The sequence below is a fragment of the Mauremys reevesii genome, linkage group 4, assembly GCF_016161935.1.
Source record: "Mauremys reevesii isolate NIE-2019 linkage group 4, ASM1616193v1, whole genome shotgun sequence".
Taxonomy (NCBI): domain Eukaryota; kingdom Metazoa; phylum Chordata; order Testudines; family Geoemydidae; genus Mauremys; species Mauremys reevesii.
Window position 1 is genome coordinate 7336783 of NC_052626.1, and position 19822 is coordinate 7356604.

Genomic DNA, 19822 nt, shown 5'->3' on the forward strand with positions numbered 1-19822 from the left:
TCTGTTTGGCACCGCTGATTATACAAATTATCTGTTGCTCAGAACATTGTTGGGATTCTCTTGCTAACTTAAAAAACCTGAAAAGGTTGCCAGAAAGATATTGTGCTTGAAATGCACAAAACTGTTAGAAATAGAGTTAGAAAAGCAAGTGATGGCTAACCAGGTTGAATATGGACAGCTCCTTATATCTGCAATTAGGTCTCCAACTACAGCCATCTATATTTTGGAAAGTGTTAGAATTCAGGACACAGGGTGGGTTGGGAAGAAGAAGGAGGAGTGTTGGTGTTATGGAAAAGCTAATCTGCACTCATCCCCTCCAGCCTGCAAAGAGAAGTTGCTCTGACTTCGCTCTGAAGATGGGGTGTCTGGGGAACCCCACACGGACAGATTGCACTGTCAGCACAGGACACTCCATGTGGTATCTGCAGGCTGAGCAGTTACACAAGTTACCAGCATGGAGGCCTGGTCAGAGGTTTGCCCATTACTAGCTCACTATATATTTTGCCAGGGTTGTTTGTGCTCAGCGGTGAAGGTGAAGTTTTCATTCCTACTCCCAGTACTGGTAAGAGCCCAGACTGCAAGGCCAGGGCTAGGAGGTGCTTTTAAATGTTTGGTTAATTTCTTTGCAAGGCCAGCCTTCCCTCAGCTGTGGTCTCTTAGATGATTATGGCTCATTTCCTGTCAGCAGCACAAATGTGCTGCATCTTGCAGACTTCTTTTCTGTCCACAGTACATAGCATCAGTTCATTTCCATGGACATAAACAGCCAGACCAATATGCTGAAGGACGCTATGATAACACACAGACAAGTAATAAAAATGCTACTTTACAACCTGCTGAATCTTACGAACTTCCTCCATTTCTACTAATTACATTAAGTAATAAGAGGTTGGGGTTTTTTTTGTTTTTTTTTTAAGTTTCCTGTAGAGCAGTTTCTAAAGAAATCTCTTTCCCCATCTCCACCTCCCCTCAAATGTCTACAGCTTCCTCATCTGGTGGCAGGCTGCCATCAGATGACTGCCCCACTTTAAACTGGCCATTAAATGCAGGTGGGACGTTCAAAGCTCTGTGGCGGTTTCCACAGATTTTGTATTTAACTCAAAAGAGGATCCCAGGTTAAGGAGGGCCAAGAAAAGCTGCAATAGAATTCAGGAGTAATCACAGATCTGTCACACTGAGCCTCCTTGGGATTTATGGAAGGAATAAGCCACCAAGATGTGGGTGCCACCTCAGATTTATCCTAGTTTATATCCTTCCTAAATGGACCACTCTGCTGGCAAGCCACACAGTGTCCCTTAAACAGCAAAGGAACGACAAGCATCAGTTTTCCTGCACTGGAACTGCAGGAAGTTTTCTTTCAAGATAAAATACTCAAAGTTTCTAGCTTATGGAAAAAAAAAAGTTGCATTTCCTTCAACAGCTCATGAGTGCCTGTGCACGACTCAGCTCACGTCAGTACCTGTGTATCGACCCACTTCAGTCCACTCTTGGTGTGTTCCACTCTTCCATAAAAGTGGACAGGCAGCATGTACTCGGGACGGGCTTTCTCCCAGGGGTTGCCGTGTCTAAGCCAGTCGTCGGCTTCTTCCACCTAGAAGGGGGATAGTTAAACAGAACCTTTTTTACCCGCACCTTGCGCAAGGTGAAGCAAACGAGCTAATTGCCACTGTTTGCACTAACGCAACAAGGAAACATTTGGGATCGAAGAGATGATATTTTTAAGACACAGAACAGAGAGTACATCCAAGTGTTTGGATGGAGTTCGAAGGCCCTTTAGGTAGGTCTATGCTGCGAAGAGAAACGCATGGTGGAGAGTCTCAGAGCCTGGGTCAACTGACTCTGGCTCGCGGGTCTCAGGCTGCGGGGCTAAAATCAGTAGCGTAGATGTTTGGGCTCAGGCTGGAGCCTGGAATCAAACCCAGTGTGTGTGGGGGAGTCTTGGAGCCCAGGCACCCACTGCGGTTTTTAGCTCCGCAGACCGAGTCACACAAGCCCTGGGCTCAGATTGTGCCCCGCAGGTTTCTCTTTGCAGTGTAGATGTACTCGAGGAAGCCAGCCCACTAACGTAAAAGTGAACGGGAAGCACATGAATAAGTTAGAGAAATCTAATAAGTGGACTCAGGGCAGTACTGGGTCAAAGACAACCAGGGAAAAATGCCTCCGTTTTTGCTTCTGATTTAGATACTGGGATGAGGCCTAAAGAGGAGAGAGAATTGCAAAGCAGTTCCTGAACCCTGGAAAGAATAGGGCTGCTTTTTGGTTTGGTTTTATCAATATTGAGCACAGTCCTAGGAAAATTTGGGGAGGGGTGGTGGAGATTTATAAAAACATTCATGCTTCAGATTATTCCTTGGAGTTGTGTGTTTCAGCCTTTGATTAATTTCAGAATGGAACCAAAAAAAAGTGGTTTATTTCGCAGTGTTAAGACTGGTAGGCAACTCCGCATATCACTGGCCTACTGCTGAAAACGTAATATCAAGGGTAAGTAGACTCAATATATGCAGACAATTGGAACTCACTCATCTTTTATAGAAATGGGCCATTTGCCACTGTGAAAGGGACATAGCAGTTGGGACTCAAAGAACTGAAAGACAGCTAGGCCAGTTTAGCCTCTACACTGTGTCTTTGTACCTCTGCTAACCTGGGACATGAGAGAAGAGGAAGGGAAGTAGCAGCTATTTTTACATTTTATTTTGGTAAAAAATGTTTTTTTAATATTGAGGGGGGGCTTTTACCACCCCCACGTCTCTTAATTTAAGCAAACTCTGGGCTGCAAGCAACTACCTTAAACACTACAATCCAATAAGGGATTGCAGTATATGGTGGTCATATCAACTGCACATTTCAAATAGTGTCATCAGACCTTCCCTGCTGCACTGCAGAAGGGCAAATGTTCTCTCTCACCCCATGGCTGGAGCAAAAGGTCTGGCTGGTCATTCTGTCACACCATGCAGAAGACAAGGGAGAGGAAGTCTCCTCCTTAATCTGATCCTCAGCCTGATTAGGTGTCAGTTTTGGTCAGTAAGACATGACAGCTACAATCTAATTGTATTACCAGCGGCTTTTGCTATTACCCGTCTTCCATACCCTTATCTCTAGCCGTGTAACAAGGTCAGACAGTGCTAGGTCAGAGGAACTCAGTGGCACAGGATGCAGGAAGCAAATAGATACCCAGGGACCTATTGCCCTTCATCTTCAAAAAGGGGGATAACTTTAGACAAACATTGAGGGAAGCTCTGTCCATGCACTGACTGGCATCTAGGGGACTCTGGATTTATCTTATGTGAACACTGATGGTTTGCTTCACTCCCCACCCCCACCCCTACTATTGAATTTTTATTTTCCAGTCCACTTCTCCCTTCTGCAGAACTTTCTAGATAATACAGGGTTTGGCAAGCGTTCTATAAGGCCACGTCTATAGTTACAGCTGCGCCACGTGTGGTGAAGATGCTCTTTGCCAGTGGTTCTCTCATCAATGTGCTGGTGTAATTTATGTTGCTCAGTGGGGTGGAATAGTCACACCCCTGACTGATGTAAGTTTTTTCGGTATAGGCTGTAGGGCAGACATAGCCTGATTAAATGCTCAACAAAGACACACACCCCATACACGATTCCTTAACGCATAAGAGGGAGCACTCAACACATGGGGCAGAGAGTTCTCTTAGGGCTCGTCTACACCCAAGATGCTCCAGCTGGAGCGCTGCAGCGAAGATGCTCCCTACACCAATGGGAGCAAGCCGCCTCCCGGATTGGTGGGTAGTGTTCGATCTATCGGGGATTGATTTATCCCCGAATCGATGCCCGTACACCTCAGCAGGAGGAGTAAGCGGAGTCGACGGGGGAGCTGCGGCGGTCGACTCACTGCCGTGAGGACAGCCAGGTAAGTCAAACTAAGATACTTTGACTTCAGCTACGCAAATAGCATAGCTGAAGTTGTGTATCTTAGTTCGAACCCCCCTGCTAGTGTAGACCAGGCCTGAGAGGCAGTATCTAGGTCAGCAGGAGAATTTTCCTGTTGACCTTGCGTTAACTACACTGGGGGTTAGGTTGGTTTAACTGTGTCACTCAGGGGTGAACATTTTTCACACCCGAGCAACCTAGTTATACCGACCCAATTTCCTAGGTGCAGACCTTAGGCACCCATCTTTCATTGAAAGCCAGTGGAAAGAGGACCTCCATCTCCCATTTATGCCTTTGATAAACTCCTAAAAAGTTGTGACTAAGCAGATCCTCAGCACACACCCTGCCTCTTGGCCCTCCCATGGGTCACACTTCAAAGGAAGCCTCCCAAGAGGTCCCCCATCTTAGAAAGCCCTAAACTAATGGGGTTCTGCAGCCATGGCTGGTAAGGGACACTAGTGCCACTGATGTCATGTTCCAGTACCAGATATAGACTGGTCAACAGAGGTTGCTTATACACACCAGATGGGATCATCATAAAACCCTTCAATGCTCCGCCAGGTATGGCTGAGGTTTGTTTAAATACAGTATTTCACACACAGTTCCTCCTAGTAGCTGAACAGTTTTATACTTTAACATTCCATTACCTCTCCTCTAAGTTCTACGTTCCTACCGTTTGAGGTTTAAAAGTGTAAAGACAGCGAGATAGTCTGTTCAATGTATCAGTCAGTTAACGGTCTCTAAATCGTACTGTTTTCTAATCACATGGCCTGAATGTGTAACACGGTCATCTGGCTGTCCATTAGTTGCAATGACTGACTGCGGTTCACTTGGAATCCTTGAGTGTTTTTTGTTGTGCATCGGCCATCTGTAGAGTTTGTTCCTCAACAATCAACAAAGCAAACTACAGAAGGAGTTGACAGTTTGTTGAACTCTTCATTGTTGTTCTCAATCACATGATCTGGGTACAAAATTCTTTTCCTTTACAACAGCTGGAGCTGTCCATCCATTTTCTCCATTCAATTTGACACGAACACCATCACCAGATTCTAGACCTGGCAGTTCTTGGAGTGATGTCTGTTGTAGAAGTGTTCATAAACTCCTTTAACCTTTTTATTCAACTTGACTACTCTCTTCACATCTGTCCACTTTGGAGACAGAACTATTGTTCCAACTTTGGAAAACAATCCGAGTTGCCTTCCCCTCTGGAGTTGTGCTGGACTGTATCCAGTGGCTGCTGGTGGTGTTGAGCAAGGAATGGATCTTCCTGCTGTAGGATTTTCTTGGCTGTCTGTACAGCTCTCTCAGCCTCTCCATTCACTTGTGCCTAATGTAGGCTACTAGTAATATGATCAAAATCATATTTTGTTCAGAAGGACTTACATTCTGCTGCAGTAAATTGTGGTCTGCTGTCCCATCACAGTTGCTCTGGAATACCGAAGTGAGCAAAATTGCATTTCAGGTTCTCAATGACACTGCAACATGTTATGTCATTCAAGAATATTCCACAATGACCAGGTAATGTCTTCTCAATTTGCATAAATCTGCAGCTAGTCTCTTCCAAGGTCTCTCTAGTAGGGATGTTTGTACACTGTATGGTTCAGCATTGTCTCTCAACTTGATTTGTAGTGGATCTCCTCTCAAGAGTCCAATATCAAACTCCCCACTGAGTTCTTCCATCTTTCTCACTAGGCCCATCATGGTTGCCTGGCTGTCTTTGATCACTCACACACTGAATGCAAAGCTTTGGTCTTGGTAAGTTTTTCAGTGCTGAACTGGCCCATGCAGTACAGATCCCTCCAGGGCAAGTCAGAGCAGTGCCAGATGACTTCAGCTCCAGGAGGGGTTGAAGTTGATTGCAAGTCCCTTCTGAGATGACTGTGATGTCAGTTCCTGAGTCAATTCTGAAGTCAATAATCTTGCTATGAATATTCAGTTTCACTCTCCAGGCGGGCTCTATGTCAGCACAAGCTGATAGATCCCAGAAACAATGGCTCTTGATTGTCTGTAATGAGAGTCAACTCCCTGATTGCTTTGGTGCATGAAACAGTTGCATGAAATACGGACATTTAGCATATACTACATGGTGTGCCTCTGGCTGGACAAGCATCATCTCTTGGGATAGGACTTTTTTCCCAGACCTTGTAGAATTTGTCCCTCTTAACCTGGGAGTTCTCTCCCCTGGCCTCAGGGGTTTTATGATAATGACTTAACACTGAAGTGTCCATTTACAGTTTCTAAGCTCATTTTCAGTTCTCTAAGAAGTTCCACGCTCAGACTGCTCTGCTCTCTGTATAGCTGTGGCTCTCCTTTCAACTGTGGTATCTTCACATGAAAATTCAAACACACTTATACCCACACCAGGCATCTCTAATCTGACCCTTCCTGTTCACTTTAAATAAAACTAACAGACTATAAGAAGAAACATTTAGGGTATCTTTACATGGTTACATTTTTAATTTCATGCAACATCAACCAGTAAAAGGCTTTATTTCAAGTATAACATCCCAGTAACTGCTCATGTTGACAGTCATGGGTTAGCCTGGGCATCTCTGTTTTGTAATCTCTACATTGAACCCTGGTTATCGGTTTGCAAGACCTTCAGTTAATTATTTCCCCAATTTCAACAACTCACTTGCTTAAAAAAAAAAAAAGAAAAAAGATGTTGAAAGCCAGGTCTTCCACCACACTGCAAGACCTTACAGCTCCAAATATATCAGAGTATTTTGAGAGCTATAAGAGAACCGGAGCTCCATGAGAGGCAGATGACCATTGACAGAGAAGCATTCCTTCTAATATGCTTTCTTCTAGACAAAGATTATAATAGTCTAAGACCAGATCTGTTTACAAGGTAATTGGTTCCCTGTTCGCTCACTAACTCAACTGGATCTTGTGAATGTGATGAGACAGGAATAGATTTAATCAGAATTTAAACCTCATCCTGGAGACCTGCTAATGAAGCAGGTTGGCACCTCAATGAAGAAGTGCTGCTAAATGGAAGAATATAGATTAGACACCGCCTTAATGCTGCTGAATTAGAGCTGTAGAGGAGACAGGAATTACGTACAGGTCATAGGAGTAGAGGACAAGGCCACGTTAAGACAAAGCAACCAAAGAGCGAGGAAGAAAAGTCATTGCCCTGCTGTTTAACTAGCAGCTCTTTAATGGGAGAGACGTTATAAACTGCACGCTGAGGAAGGCTGCTTTTCATACGATTAGTCACTGCTCCCTTTCCGTGAGTCAGATGGAATTCTGTATAATCAACTGCAGGGCGGATACGAGCCCATGCCAAACATGAAATGTTGACTAGACTTTAAAATAAATATATATTTACACACACACTTTCCAGGGCCATTAGAAGAGCTGGATACCACAGATTTATGCTAATAAAAGGAGAGTTTCAGATTACAGCTCCAGGTGAAAGCTTATTAACACACAAGAAACAGGAAGACTGGAGCACTGCAGCTGGCAGAGGACAGCTAGGCCTGTCACAAATAAAGGACTTTCCCAGTTTGCAAAGAGCCAGAAGCCTGGGCCCACAACCCAAAGGACTGAAGCTGTCCCCTGCTAAGAATGGGCACTTTTGAGCTCAGGAACCAGGAAGGAACCTCCTTTCTTGGGGGAGGGGCGGGATTGGCCTAGCTCTTTCCATCTCTAACCTCCATGACCTCATTTCCAATCAGCCCAGTGCCCACTGATATTCTGTCCCTGCAAGTGCATCTTCCTTTCTCCTCACCTCAGCGTTCTCCTTTAGGGGGGCTTCTCTGTCTGACAGAGCCCCAAGGATCTTCTCCTTCCCCTCCTTTGTGGCCCTGGGTCGTCACAATCCTTCTGTTGGCTGAGGAGCAGCATTGGCCAACCCCCATGTAAAAGTAACCCTTCCCTGCCCCAGGAAGAGGGGCACTGCCTTTATCACTCTTCCAATTCTACTGCCCAGTGAGCACGAGAGACCAAATTCAATCCCAGCATGATGGGTGCAGCTTCCAGTGAGATTTATGCCTTTTTATATTATGGCTCAATTTGGCCCCAGGACTATAAATAGCTTCTCCCGCAGTGCAGTGCCTCAACTAGGCATCTTCCCTTGGTGTCGTTCCTCCACCGCATGCTACTAACCAAACCCCACAGCTTCCAGCTACACATTGGCATCTAACTGCACTTTAACTGCGGTTTGCGCACAGGTTTCAAATATGGGCAAAATAAATGAGCCGTTTATCATTCAAATGCTGCAACGTTCAACAAGGAAGCCTGGAGTTCATTTCAGAGCAGCGAGGCAGGAACACCTCAGCCTGGCCAGTCGCTGCTGAACAGACGATTCGTTTGGGTGAACTCAAAGGGCCCATTGTTTCTCCGTGCAACGCAGCTATGCCAAGATATGCTGTAAACAGCTTAGTATTCTGCAAGCACCAACAAGTCAACGTTACCAACCTACAATACTGGTGTTCAAGTAAAATTGCATTTGTCATTTGCTAAGTGAGCTTGGGCAAGTCATTTAATTGTTCTGTGCTCCAGCTCCCCATCTGTAAAACAGGGATGGTGCTTCCTTTCTGCCACCCTTTACAGCTTTAGATATACAAGGCAGACAAACTCTTCAGGGCAGGGACTGTCCCTTCCTGGGTGCATCTCCATACAGTGCCTAGTACAATGAGGCCTGTTATAACGGGGCCTACAAATTTACCCTGACTGTAAGCTCAACTGCTAAGAGCGAGTGAACGTTCATAAATTGTCACAATGATCTCTGATATAAAATTGTTTAAAAGAAGGATGCAAAAAGGAGACAAAAAACAGATGTAATTTAGAAAGGTTTTTACTAATGACACTCAAGGACTATGTTAAAATTATAACTGGTAAGGTTAAAAGAATCCCCAAACTAGGTGTGTGTTCAAAATTAGGCCTATTGGTGAACAAAGTAAAGAGAGGATAGAGTATTCCAACCACCACTCCATTTCGGGGTTCTCACAAAGAGAAGATTATTGGGAAAAATTAGTAAAAGCAGCAGCTGTCTGCCAACAAACACTGCAGCGAGCCTTATCATGGCTGACACCCACACCATCCCCTGGGACCTTGGGCCTTCTTTGTCCTAATTCTGAGAGATGTCCTGATCAGACCAGGCCACAGAGAAGGCCCCAGATGACATTGTCGCTGGCTAAATTCCAACCACCACCTGGGATGTGAGACTTTGTCCCCTTTTCCCTTCAGTGTGTCCTTTTCCTTCCCCACCTTATTTCCCCCCTCTCTCTCCTTTTGCCTTCTGTTTAATAAGAGTCTAGCTTAGCCAGCCAAGACTGAGTATTTTACAACATAGCTGTAAGCATGTGACCAGAGCGGCAACTAAAAGCAATGCCATAATCATGTTTGCCCATTCTTGGAGGGGCTGATAAGTCTTCTGGGCCTGCGTTTTTCCAGCAGGAAGATTGCAAGTGAAAGTCAACGTCAGACAGAAGCTGCATTTTCTATCTTGGCTGTTCTTTTCTTTCCCCTTTTGTGTTTGTTTTGTCTCATCATCCAGGAGACCGGATTGGGCTTTAAACAGCAAGGACAGCTCCAGCCCATCTCAACAAACTTTTGTTTCTTCACCAAAAAGGACAGTTATTACTATCTAAGACATTGTCAAACAAAAGTGGGAAGGGTTTATTTCTTTTAAAAAACCCTCTCTAGCTAAAGGAAACACGGGATGTTGTTAAAAAGAAAGCCTTATTTAATACTTGACATTTCAAGTGATTTATCTTTAGTAAAAGGTTATAAGGATTTTTAATGGCATGTTTGCCATGGTACTAAGCAGGCTGAAGTCCCTGTATACCGAACTCTGAACCTAGTTTCAGGCTGGTTAATGATGGATAATGACTGAGTTATGTTAATACCTTTGACCCTGGCCCAAATATTCCATCTAAATCAATGCAACAGGCCCTGATTTCAGTCAGGGCCCCTACAAACTACTGTAATACCAACCCCATGCTCCCCAGCAAGCTAGATTTAAAAGCTGCCATAAGCTCTCTGAATTCCGTCACAGTTTGGTGGGACAGGCTGGAACCTAAGGCAGCTTCATTTAGGTTTTAAATAATGACAATGACTCCGGTCTTAAAAAAAAAAAAAGTCAGAAGCCCGGGTGGTGTTTATTTTGATATTAAATTTTATGTTCGCCTCAGTAGTCAGTGAGCAGCTGATATTTGTATTGACACCATGGCTTTGTACTACTGTCGGGAGAAGCAAGGGGAGGCACTTTGAAATCACTGGAGAAGAAATTTGGTTAGATGATTCTGAAAAAAAGAGTGTGTGTGTTGTGTATTTGATGTTGATATGCTGAAATTCCAAGCATCCCAGCCTGTCCCCTGGCTACCATTAAATAGATCCTGCAAACTCACCTTCTTAAGCAGCTGAATTTTTAATAATTCTAGATTAAGCACATGTTTTTGCAACAGTAGAAATGTAAAATTTAGCATTTTTTTTCTAAAAGGCTTAAGATCCTGTACACTAGCCATCTAATGTAACAGCATGGAGTGTGGCCTGACAATGCATCAGGTTAAATAGCTACAGACACAAGGGCAGGCACACATTGGTTTTGGTCCACTGAGGCATTATGTGGTGGCTGCAGAGGGGTGGGCAGAAAGGATTCTGTCTTTTTTTTTTGGGGGGGGGGGGAGGGGTGTATTTTGCTGGAGGAATGACCCTGTCTTTCCCCACGTTACAAGCAAGAGTAACTCATGTTTTAGGATTTGAGGCATACTTATCAAAAAGCCAATTGCAGGGGGGCGGGATTTAGAAGAGCGTTTATATTTTCCCTGGGGGACGGGGAACAACACCTTCCACCCTGCGTCCCCCTGCCCAAATAATTCACATTTCAGACTTTCAGGGCATGTTTCTACAGTTAACAGAATGCTGCATCTAGTACTGGCTCCCCAAAATGCAGCTTCACTGCCTAAATTAATCTAACCCAAGAGATCTAAAGTACTAAGACTTGGACAACACGTGATAAACTGGACAAAACATCTCAAGTGACCCATGCCCTCAGTGTCGGTGTTTAAAGGACGCATTCTGTTCTTCTAGAAGGAGGGGAGGGAAACAGCAGGGTTCTGCTTATGTGTACCTGCCATCCATCTCGGATCTTCTGGTTGAAGATTCCATATTCGTATCTGATGCCATATCCATATGCAGCAAGCCCAAGTGTTGCCATTGAGTCAAGGAAGCAAGCTGTTAAGGACAGACAATTTAGGGACATATTTAGTGATGTTTCCCATTATGGTTTCATCAGCCCCCAAAAGCAACAAGCTTACAAAGCATCACAAATATAAAAACCACGGGGCTCCCTACTGTGCGCTAAGTTGAATGGTGCATTTACACAGTCAATCTCTGTTCCAATCCACATCTTCCCATTGCTTTAATTCCTTGTCTGCCTACCATGCAACACCACATACCACCTCCCCAGTTGTGCATATGGCTCCAACTCCAGGCCTGCCACACCACACGTATCAACTTCCATGCTACGGAAACAAGTAGTTGGAGGACTAAAGAAACACCAATTGAAAGCAGGTGTGGATGGGAGTCAAGATACAGCTGGCCTTGGAGAGTGTTCTGAGTAGACAATGAAGCCCAAGGGTGGTCTGATACTCAAGCAACTGGAGATCACCACCGGGGTCTGGAAGTCAGTCCCACTTCCTTTTTCATCAGACCCACATGCAGCACTACACCAATACGAACCAAGAGTATCATAGTCCGTCCCTCCCTCCCCCAACACGCACCTTCCTCCAAAACAGTCCTGTGCTACAGACAGCATTTGCAGGGCCACTAGTTCAAATATAGCAAAGTCATATCTGCATGTCTGTTATCCTATTATTCAGCCAGTCTCTCTACTTTCTGGAGTCAACATTTTGCAAGTTACAATTAGCACCTGCCTGAGGAGGGGAGATAGTGAGCTTCTGTGAAAGAGAGGCCAGACTGAAGGTGCCAGGTGGAGTCCAAGAGTGAAACAGTCCATATCTAAACTATTTGGCTGACAGCTTAGTGAATGAAAGGGAATTATTTTTATTAGGGGAGGGGGGTGAGGGAAAGGCAGGGAGATCACCTAGATGGGACAAATTAGTGCCCTGCATATTAACCTCATTTCCCTACCACCAGCATTGTCCACAATGTTCATGCTACAAGGTGGCATGAGCATTTAATTTACACTTATGATTAGGCAGTTATGTGCTGGGACTGCTCCTTATTATGCTACTTGGGATGACTATGTTGTTACCTTGTCTCCCCTTGGTTGTGTCTGCTTGTGGTGTCTCGTCAACTGCTAATTGCAAGCACTTTGAGGCAATGACCGTCCTTGTACTATGTGTGTGCCAGTACCTGTCACACCGGGGCCCTGGTTGGAGAGCCCCTAAGTTCTACCACAATGCAGGAAGACAAGTGCTCCTCGCGTTCATGGGAAGGATGCCCAATATGCACTGGACTGCTTGGTAAGTTCTCAAATCATAACGTCCCGGAAGCTCCCTTACCAGCCAGTCTTCCAAGACCTCCGTTGCCAAGGCCAGCATCCTCTTCAATGTCCTCCAGCTCTTCTATATCCAGCCCTAGCTAAATAGATACAGAAGAGAGATGATGCTCTTGGTGCTCTTGAACTCAGTGACAGAATGAACATTTACAACATCCACTCTGCCACGAGGGAGCAGGAGAAATACAGGAACGAAGATGCAAACAGAGCTACTGCAAAGAACCCATTTACCAGTTGCTCTGAACACAATTAATTCAGCACTGCAACATCATCCCTTGTTACTATCCTGGCAGGCAGGTGCTCAAGAAGGAACTACTTTATTGGATTCCAAGCTTAACCAGACTCATCTCTGCAGCTGCAACAGTGAATTTCCCCCAAAGCACCTTTGCTGCCCTACCCGTCCCAGGCACTGTGGACAATAGCCACGTAAGCCCCTCAACCCCAGCCCACTTGCACCGATTTATATAGCACCTTTCATCTGAAGGTGCCAAAGTGCTCATCAAAACTTCACAACATAGAAGAGAAACATTTCGCCCTCCACCAGTGAAACACAGCTCCTTTTGGAGGATGGTAACCACCTATAACAAGAACACTACGCAAGAGTTCAGGACGTTAAATGAATAGCTTAGCCACCTGAAACTACTAGGGTAACTAAGAATGAAAAGCATCAATACTTCATTGGTTGTTAGCCAGGGCACCAGGGCTAACACACTTATTCTTCCAAAGAGTGCCAGAGAATTTTTATGATCTTCAGCTGTCAGGACATCGGCCTTAGATCTCATTCAAAAGACAGTGCCTCCAGAAGCACAGTGCCCCCTCACACCTGGCTGTGGCATTGCTTTGTTTCTGGCAGTAGGTGTCACATATACTATACTACTTTACAATTTTTGCAAAGGTTTCCCATCCAAATACAGACCAACTCTGATCCTGTATTGCTTATATCTAACAAGGTAACCTCTCAACTCACAGTACATACTATGAAGAAGTTTTAGGAGACTGGAACTGGATTCTAACACAGAAGTTTGCTAGGCATTTTTTCGGTAGGTAAGTTGCTGTGCCTTCGTATAGAACATTTTTGAAAATGCTGTACTCTGTATGAAAACTCAGTTTATGCCACATGAAACTAGGCCTAGCAATATATGGGGCAGGGACCTTGCATTTGCACTAGATTAGAGTTATATTTCAACATTATATTTTACAAACAGACTTCTTTAGATACTCTAGAAAAATCCATTTAAGCTAGCACCTACTGCTAGTTAAATTATTAATTTTTAGTTATTGAAAAGACCTAAAGAATTTTTTATAAAGTTATTACTCAGTTCATACCAATAATCAAGTACCAAGGCTGAAAATTTCTCAGAATAGAACCATCCATGTAACAAAAACACATTTAAACAATATCTTCTCCAATCAACCAGAACAGTACATTCCAGTAACTCCAGAGGTACATTAACATTAGATTCTTTGTTCAAATACATCTTAACACATTCCTCTGTGAAAACAAGTCCCTCACCTTACTGCTATTCTCTTTGTATTATGAAAGTGAAATAAGTGAAAAATTCAGAAATAAACATGTTTCAAAAGGAGAGCCAGTTGTTCAAAGAATATCCCTCCTGCTGTGTAACTGCTTAAAAACGCCCCGCACTCTAGAGAGCATACTGTTAACAAGAGTACAAGGACAGTGAAGGGCAGAATGGAATAAAGCCACTTTCAAAGCTTTGGAAGGACAGTAGCGGTCGGACAATGATGAATGGTGGAACAAAGCCAAGCCATGAGTGGGTTTGCATTAGTCATCTCAAGCCCATCCTAAATGTTTTAGTTTTATTCCACTCTTCACTATTGATTCTAGAGAGAACCATCTAATGGACAGGTTTCTGTTTTCCCAAAGTTTAATAACCTGATTTAGGGCCTGGATTTTCAGATACGCTGAGAACCCAAGGCTTCCACTGACCTCAGTTGGAACTGAGAGAACTCTGCACCTCTGAGAATCAGGACCACAGAATTTTGAGACTCCAGCAAGTTGTGACATTAAGTGGATTTCAATTTGCCGTCTCTTTAGCATTAGGATTTACATGTCCAGGGTATCAGAGCATATGTTTTACATACACTGCTGTAGCTGGGTACTACGTTTTCAGGTAGAATACAGGCTGATGGTTTATTGGCTGATTTTAAGATCACTTTCTGTATCACCTGGGATCACAACCACAAGTAGGAGTAACACTGCTAACTGCAGACCAAAGATAACCTTGGTCCACTGGAGCTGATGGAGTTATGCCTCCTTAAGCCAGGGAGGAACTTGCCCCAAAGTCTTGGACTATTATGCTCAAAAACACAGACTAATTTAATGTTAAGGTTTGACGCTCTGGTAGTAATAAATCAATGTACAGCATGTCTCCGTTTTACTAAACAATCATGAGTCACTCTGGATTTAGAGAACACTTAATAGTTTATATACATACTCTTGTTAGCCAAGAAGTAACTATTATACACCACCTACTCTGCGACCAGCCCGCAAGCCTCAGACAGCAGTGACAAGTAACATTTCTGTTCCTGTTAAAAGGGGAAGTTGAATTTTACCCCGAGGTTTATTCTGATGCTGAAATTTTGTAAATGCAGTAACATCCTGTCAACCAGTGGTGCCAAAAGCAAAGACATTTCCTTATGTAGCCAACCCACTGAACACTCAGTCAGTTAACATTCTTCCAAGACCTTTACTTTGGCCATTTAAAACTGTGTCTATCAATTGAATTCTTGGTCTACAATATTCTCCATCCCCTGCAAACAAACAAACCCTAGTGACTAAATATTAGTCAGCTAAACCACACTATAAACACACTTACCTGATAAATTGCCTCATCACAAGCATTCTGCAATCCAAGGTTTATCATGGTGTTCTGTAAGGTACGGCCCATATAAAATTCTAGAGAGAGATAGTAAACTCTCTGAAACAAAGAAAAATGAAAGCAAATCTTACTGAAACATGTAGAAACAGTCTCCCCAAAAATGTTCAAGATCTGGAAACATGATTTTGGCATCTTCTAAATCCAAGAGTAATAAAACCAGCTTATATTATCAGGAGGACTCTTCAGTCTTTGTTAAGGTTACACCTTGAATAGAAAATCCTGATTATTGGCTGATGCCTTGATTTAAAATAAGCATGGCTTTAAAAATTCATAAGCCACTTTGGGCAGGGAGTGAGGGATCCTAACCCACAGATTTCACTAAAAAAAAAAAGGCATTTTCAGCCTTTAGGATTGTAGAGATAACCCCATGCAGCTCTCTTCCGGAGTCTGCAGACGGACTGCTTCAGGCCTTTTGCTAATATGCTGTACATGTAACCAAAGGAAAGGCTGGAACTAGGGTGGATACTGGAAAAAAAATTTTTTATAAAGCATGCCATGCAACAACATGGGGGAAAGGCCTAACGGCTTCCAACCCTGTGTTCTACAGCCTCACTGCTAGTTTTAAACAATTGATGCTCACACAGGGAGAGGAGAAGGGCCTGGTAGGTCCAAGGTGGACGAGGTTGAGTTTTGTTTGAACAAAGGTATCAGAACTCCTTCGAGAGCCTTAACCTGCGACCGACAGTTTCACTGTATCAATGGGAGGTATGCATGTTCAGGTCAAAGGCAGTATGCGGCCCTATGTCTATGAAACCGAGTTAAACCGTAAATGAAGCAGCCCTTTCAAATTAAACCAGTCTTTAAAAACACCAAACAAGTGACCAGACTCCAATGCACAGAGTGCTTTTAAGAGCGACTCCTGTTTCCTGAACAAAACCATCTAGATATAATCTCCCTTGATGGAAATATTCTAAATAATACAAGCCTTTGTTCCCTGAAATTTAATTTCCTCCGAGGCTTGTTATTTTTATTGCAGTAGTGCTAAGAGACTCTAGTCCGGGACCATGGCTCTACAGTGCTAGGTGCTGCACAAATGACTCAAACAAAAAGACTTGTCCCCCTGACCCAGAGAGCTCACAATCTAGGACTGTAACAATATACAATAGGTGAGAGGTAAGGTAACAGTAAAGACAAGTATATTTGCATAAATGGTCACCGTAGTCACAGCTACATTCCACTCGAGCCAATGCCTGCTAGTGATCTGTGCGCATCACAGCAGAGGTTGGGTGTAAGCAGGGATTTAGAAGAGAAGGTGGCAGCTTTGTGAATGTTGACAGGGGGTTCCTTCCACATGTAAGCCAGGGTGTGAGAAAGCGCAAAGGTGCGTTTCGCAAAAGCAGACATATGAGAAATCATCATTGGCTGAGCAAATGAGGGATCAGCCTTGTGATACGTAATTAGACTGGATAGATTGAGAGGGGCTTTCAAATCATGTCACAAACTGGATTACTGTTTAATCCACTAGCAAGCACAGTTCTGTGTTCAGTATAAACCAAAGTGGACAAGCAATGACCCTAGAAGAATGTTAAGCCAATTCACTTGAGACTGCTTGATCTTTTTACTTCAGTCCCTTCCTTCTCAGCGGAGCCCGAGGGCTCAGAGGATGGACATGTCACACTTAGTCATGTGATACACAAGTTCTCATCCTCCTCCGCTACATTTGATCCAACAATGTTCCTAGTTCCCACAAGTACCTGAAGTCCCTGGGTCTCCATGAAGTACATGTATGCTGCTAAAAGCCTCATCTACTCTAAAAAAATTTTGAATTACAGGGCCTGGGTTTTCCTAGAAAAAAAATGCCACCTGTATGTGCAATGCTGCAGACCACAGGAAGCACTACACAAGTCTCTTGAGATATGACAGTTCTGCACTTTTTGGTTTCTTATTGCCACATTATAAGGATCAGAGTTAAGAAATCTAGCCAGGGAGTAAGAAAGATGTACTTTGGCTTGACAGGCTTCTTCAGTTGAAGTTCAGAGCAATATAAGAAAGTGAGTTTATATATAAACAATTGTGAACCACGGCTCACGCGGCACTTTCACAACATAGTCATAAAAAGAGGCTCCTTACACTTTTGCAGTGGCTCATGTAAAGTATTCCTAAAATGCTCAAAGAAAGTTTTAAACACTAGTTCTAAAGCACATACAGCTTTGAAGTTCTGTCACTACCAATTACTTTTACTTTTATTTTGAGCAAAATTGTCAGCTAGAGGCTGACGCTGGCCTTTTTGATCCCTTAAACTAATTTACCCTAAAAGGGTTTTGAGATATTTGTTGGTAGACCAGACTCATTGGACAATACAAAAGGGGGTGGGAACACACAGGAGGAAGCGCTGCGGTGCAACACAGCAAACACTTTCTTTCCAAGCGTTGGATATTGGTGTTTGCAGCCAAGTTTTGTTCAACTAGCAAAACAAGTTAAAGTGACCTAGTTGGTCTAAATCCAGCTCCTGGAACCAGGGACAAACGAGGAAGCAGATCACGTCTCTCCCTAAAAACCTCTGGTCCCAGCTGAATCCAAAGCAAGAGCAAGGAGAGATTTAGCAAGGTTTGCTCACAAGGGGTTTAAGATAGGGCAGTAATGTCTCCTCCCCATCTCCAGCATCTAGTCAGGGCGGCCCCTGTGCCAGACTTGAAGTAGCCTCCCCACTCCTGAGCCTTGGAGGGTCTTGAGCATAAAAACAGGCACGCCTGGCTCGAAGTGGTTTCCATCAGATACAGGTTTTGCAGTTTCATTCGATGGCTCTCAGCACCCTCACTAGACAAGCTGTTCCAGGACTCCTGGTCTTGGGTCAGAAGCTCCCCATCCTTCCCATAACTTGAGGGATTTATACGGCTGTGTCCCCGCTTTGGGACCACTTCCCTGGGCAGGTCCCCAACTCACAGTGCCTCCCCACCCCCCACTGTGCCCTGGGTACCGTGCACACCAGTATGCTCCCCCAGGCCCTCAGCTACCCACCTCCTGAGGGGCCCTCCCTGGTGCCCATCTGGGGCTTGTGTACCCCAGTAATCCTGGACTGGGTTCCCTGAACCTTGGGGACCTACTCGCCGCAGACCCAGTGCACCCCCACCCCCCGATGTTGTGCTTCCCCGGCTCACCTTGGGGTCCTTCTCGTAGTAGTACTGCTGGGTGCGGATCCACCTGCCCACCAGGTGGTCGCGCACGGTGTGCGCCAGGGCGAAGTAGTAGTCGCGGGGGGTGGCCACATTGCGGTCCTTGACCAGGGTGAAGTGCAGGTGCCGGTTGAAGCCCTTCTTCAGCTCGGCCACATTCTCCACCCCCACGATGCCGCGGATGCTGATCTGCTTCCTCTTCTCCTGGTCGGTCAGTGGGCGCGACATCTCCACGGGCCCGGGGCTGCGGGGGGCAGGCCACACGCTCAGCCCCGGCTGCTCCCCTCCCTGGGGTACACTCAGCCGGCAGGGAAGGGGGCCCAGGGCGCCTCTCGCCCACCCCACGGGGGCTGGCTACCCCTCGCCAGCCCGCAGGGGAAGGGCTGGGTGATCCGGGGAGGGGAAGAAAAGGGTCACACACGCACAGGGCTGGTGTGTGGGGACCCCCAGGCCCCTCCAGGGGGGGCACGCAGGGTGGCTGGCCCCCTCCAGGAATGGGGGGGGCCTATGGGGCGCGCTTGGGCACAGGGAGGGGCCCCATTCCCCCCACGGGTCCCCGCTCCCCCCGCAGCACAGGGCGCCCCCCGGGGGACGCTCAGCGAGGGGCGGGCGGCCACTCACCCGGTCTCGGGGCGGCTATGGACGCGTCTGCCGGGGCTCGGGGAGCGGCGGTGCCCCGCCCGCCGGTATTTATAGCCCGCGGTTGGCTGCCGCGCTGGGAGCGGCGTGGGCAGCAGCCACTCGCGGCCGGGGCTGGCGGGTTCCTCCCGGGGTGGGGGCGGGCGGCTGGCTGGCCCCGCTCTGTGCAAACAGCCTCCCTCCGGCTGCAGTCCCTGGGCGCAGCCGGCGGGGCGGGGCGCGACAGCCGAGAAACCCGCCCCAGCCTGCCGCCTGCGCGGACACACGCCGGGCTCCGGTGTTTGTTTGCTGAAGGACCCCGGGGCTGCAAAGCGGGGAGGGCTGCGGTGGCCCGTTTGCAAGGACTTGCCCCCCCTTCCCCCGACCTTTGAGCCTGGTCTGCGGCTGCTTTGGTGGGGCGGGTTTGACGAGAAAGGCAGAATCGGGGTGGTAACAAACTCCGCTGCAGCAGCCTCGGGTGCGGACTTTTGCTCCCTGGCCCAGTAACAAACTGGCAGCTTGGTGAGGCCGGCCCCCAAGGAGCTCTTCGCAAACAGTTCCGTGCACCGCCTCCCTGGAGCCCAGGGAAGGAGCCGAGCGCGTCTCAGAAACAAGAACTGTAGGCTGGGTTAGTGCTGCCCTGGCCTCCCTCCCAGCGCAGCCAAGCAGGAGAGGAGCGAACCACAGGGGAGACTAGCTCTGGTCTGGAGAAGAGCTCCGTGTAGCTGGAAAGCGCCTCTCTCTCACCAGCAGAAGGGCTGCGCCTATAAAAGATATTCGCTCACCCCCCCTGGCTCTCTCTCAGCCTTAGAAGG

The 19822-nt window shown here is 46.1% G+C and overlaps 1 protein-coding gene across 1 annotated transcript in view; it reads right to left on the minus strand.

Moving 5' to 3' along the window:
* PYGL (glycogen phosphorylase L) overlaps positions 1-19165 on the minus strand; it is a 35428-nt gene extending 16263 nt beyond the window's left edge. Inside the window, exons 1-6 of the mRNA XM_039534143.1 lie at positions 19011-19165; positions 18375-18633; positions 15214-15315; positions 12378-12456; positions 10982-11085; positions 1460-1591 (exon numbers count right to left, since the gene is read on the minus strand). Coding sequence (XP_039390077.1) covers positions 1460-1591; positions 10982-11085; positions 12378-12456; positions 15214-15315; positions 18375-18617 — 660 coding nt within the window. The 5' untranslated portion in view covers positions 18618-18633; positions 19011-19165. The remainder of the gene's footprint in view (positions 1-1459; positions 1592-10981; positions 11086-12377; positions 12457-15213; positions 15316-18374; positions 18634-19010) is intronic.
* Between the last annotated feature and the right edge of the window lie 657 nt (positions 19166-19822).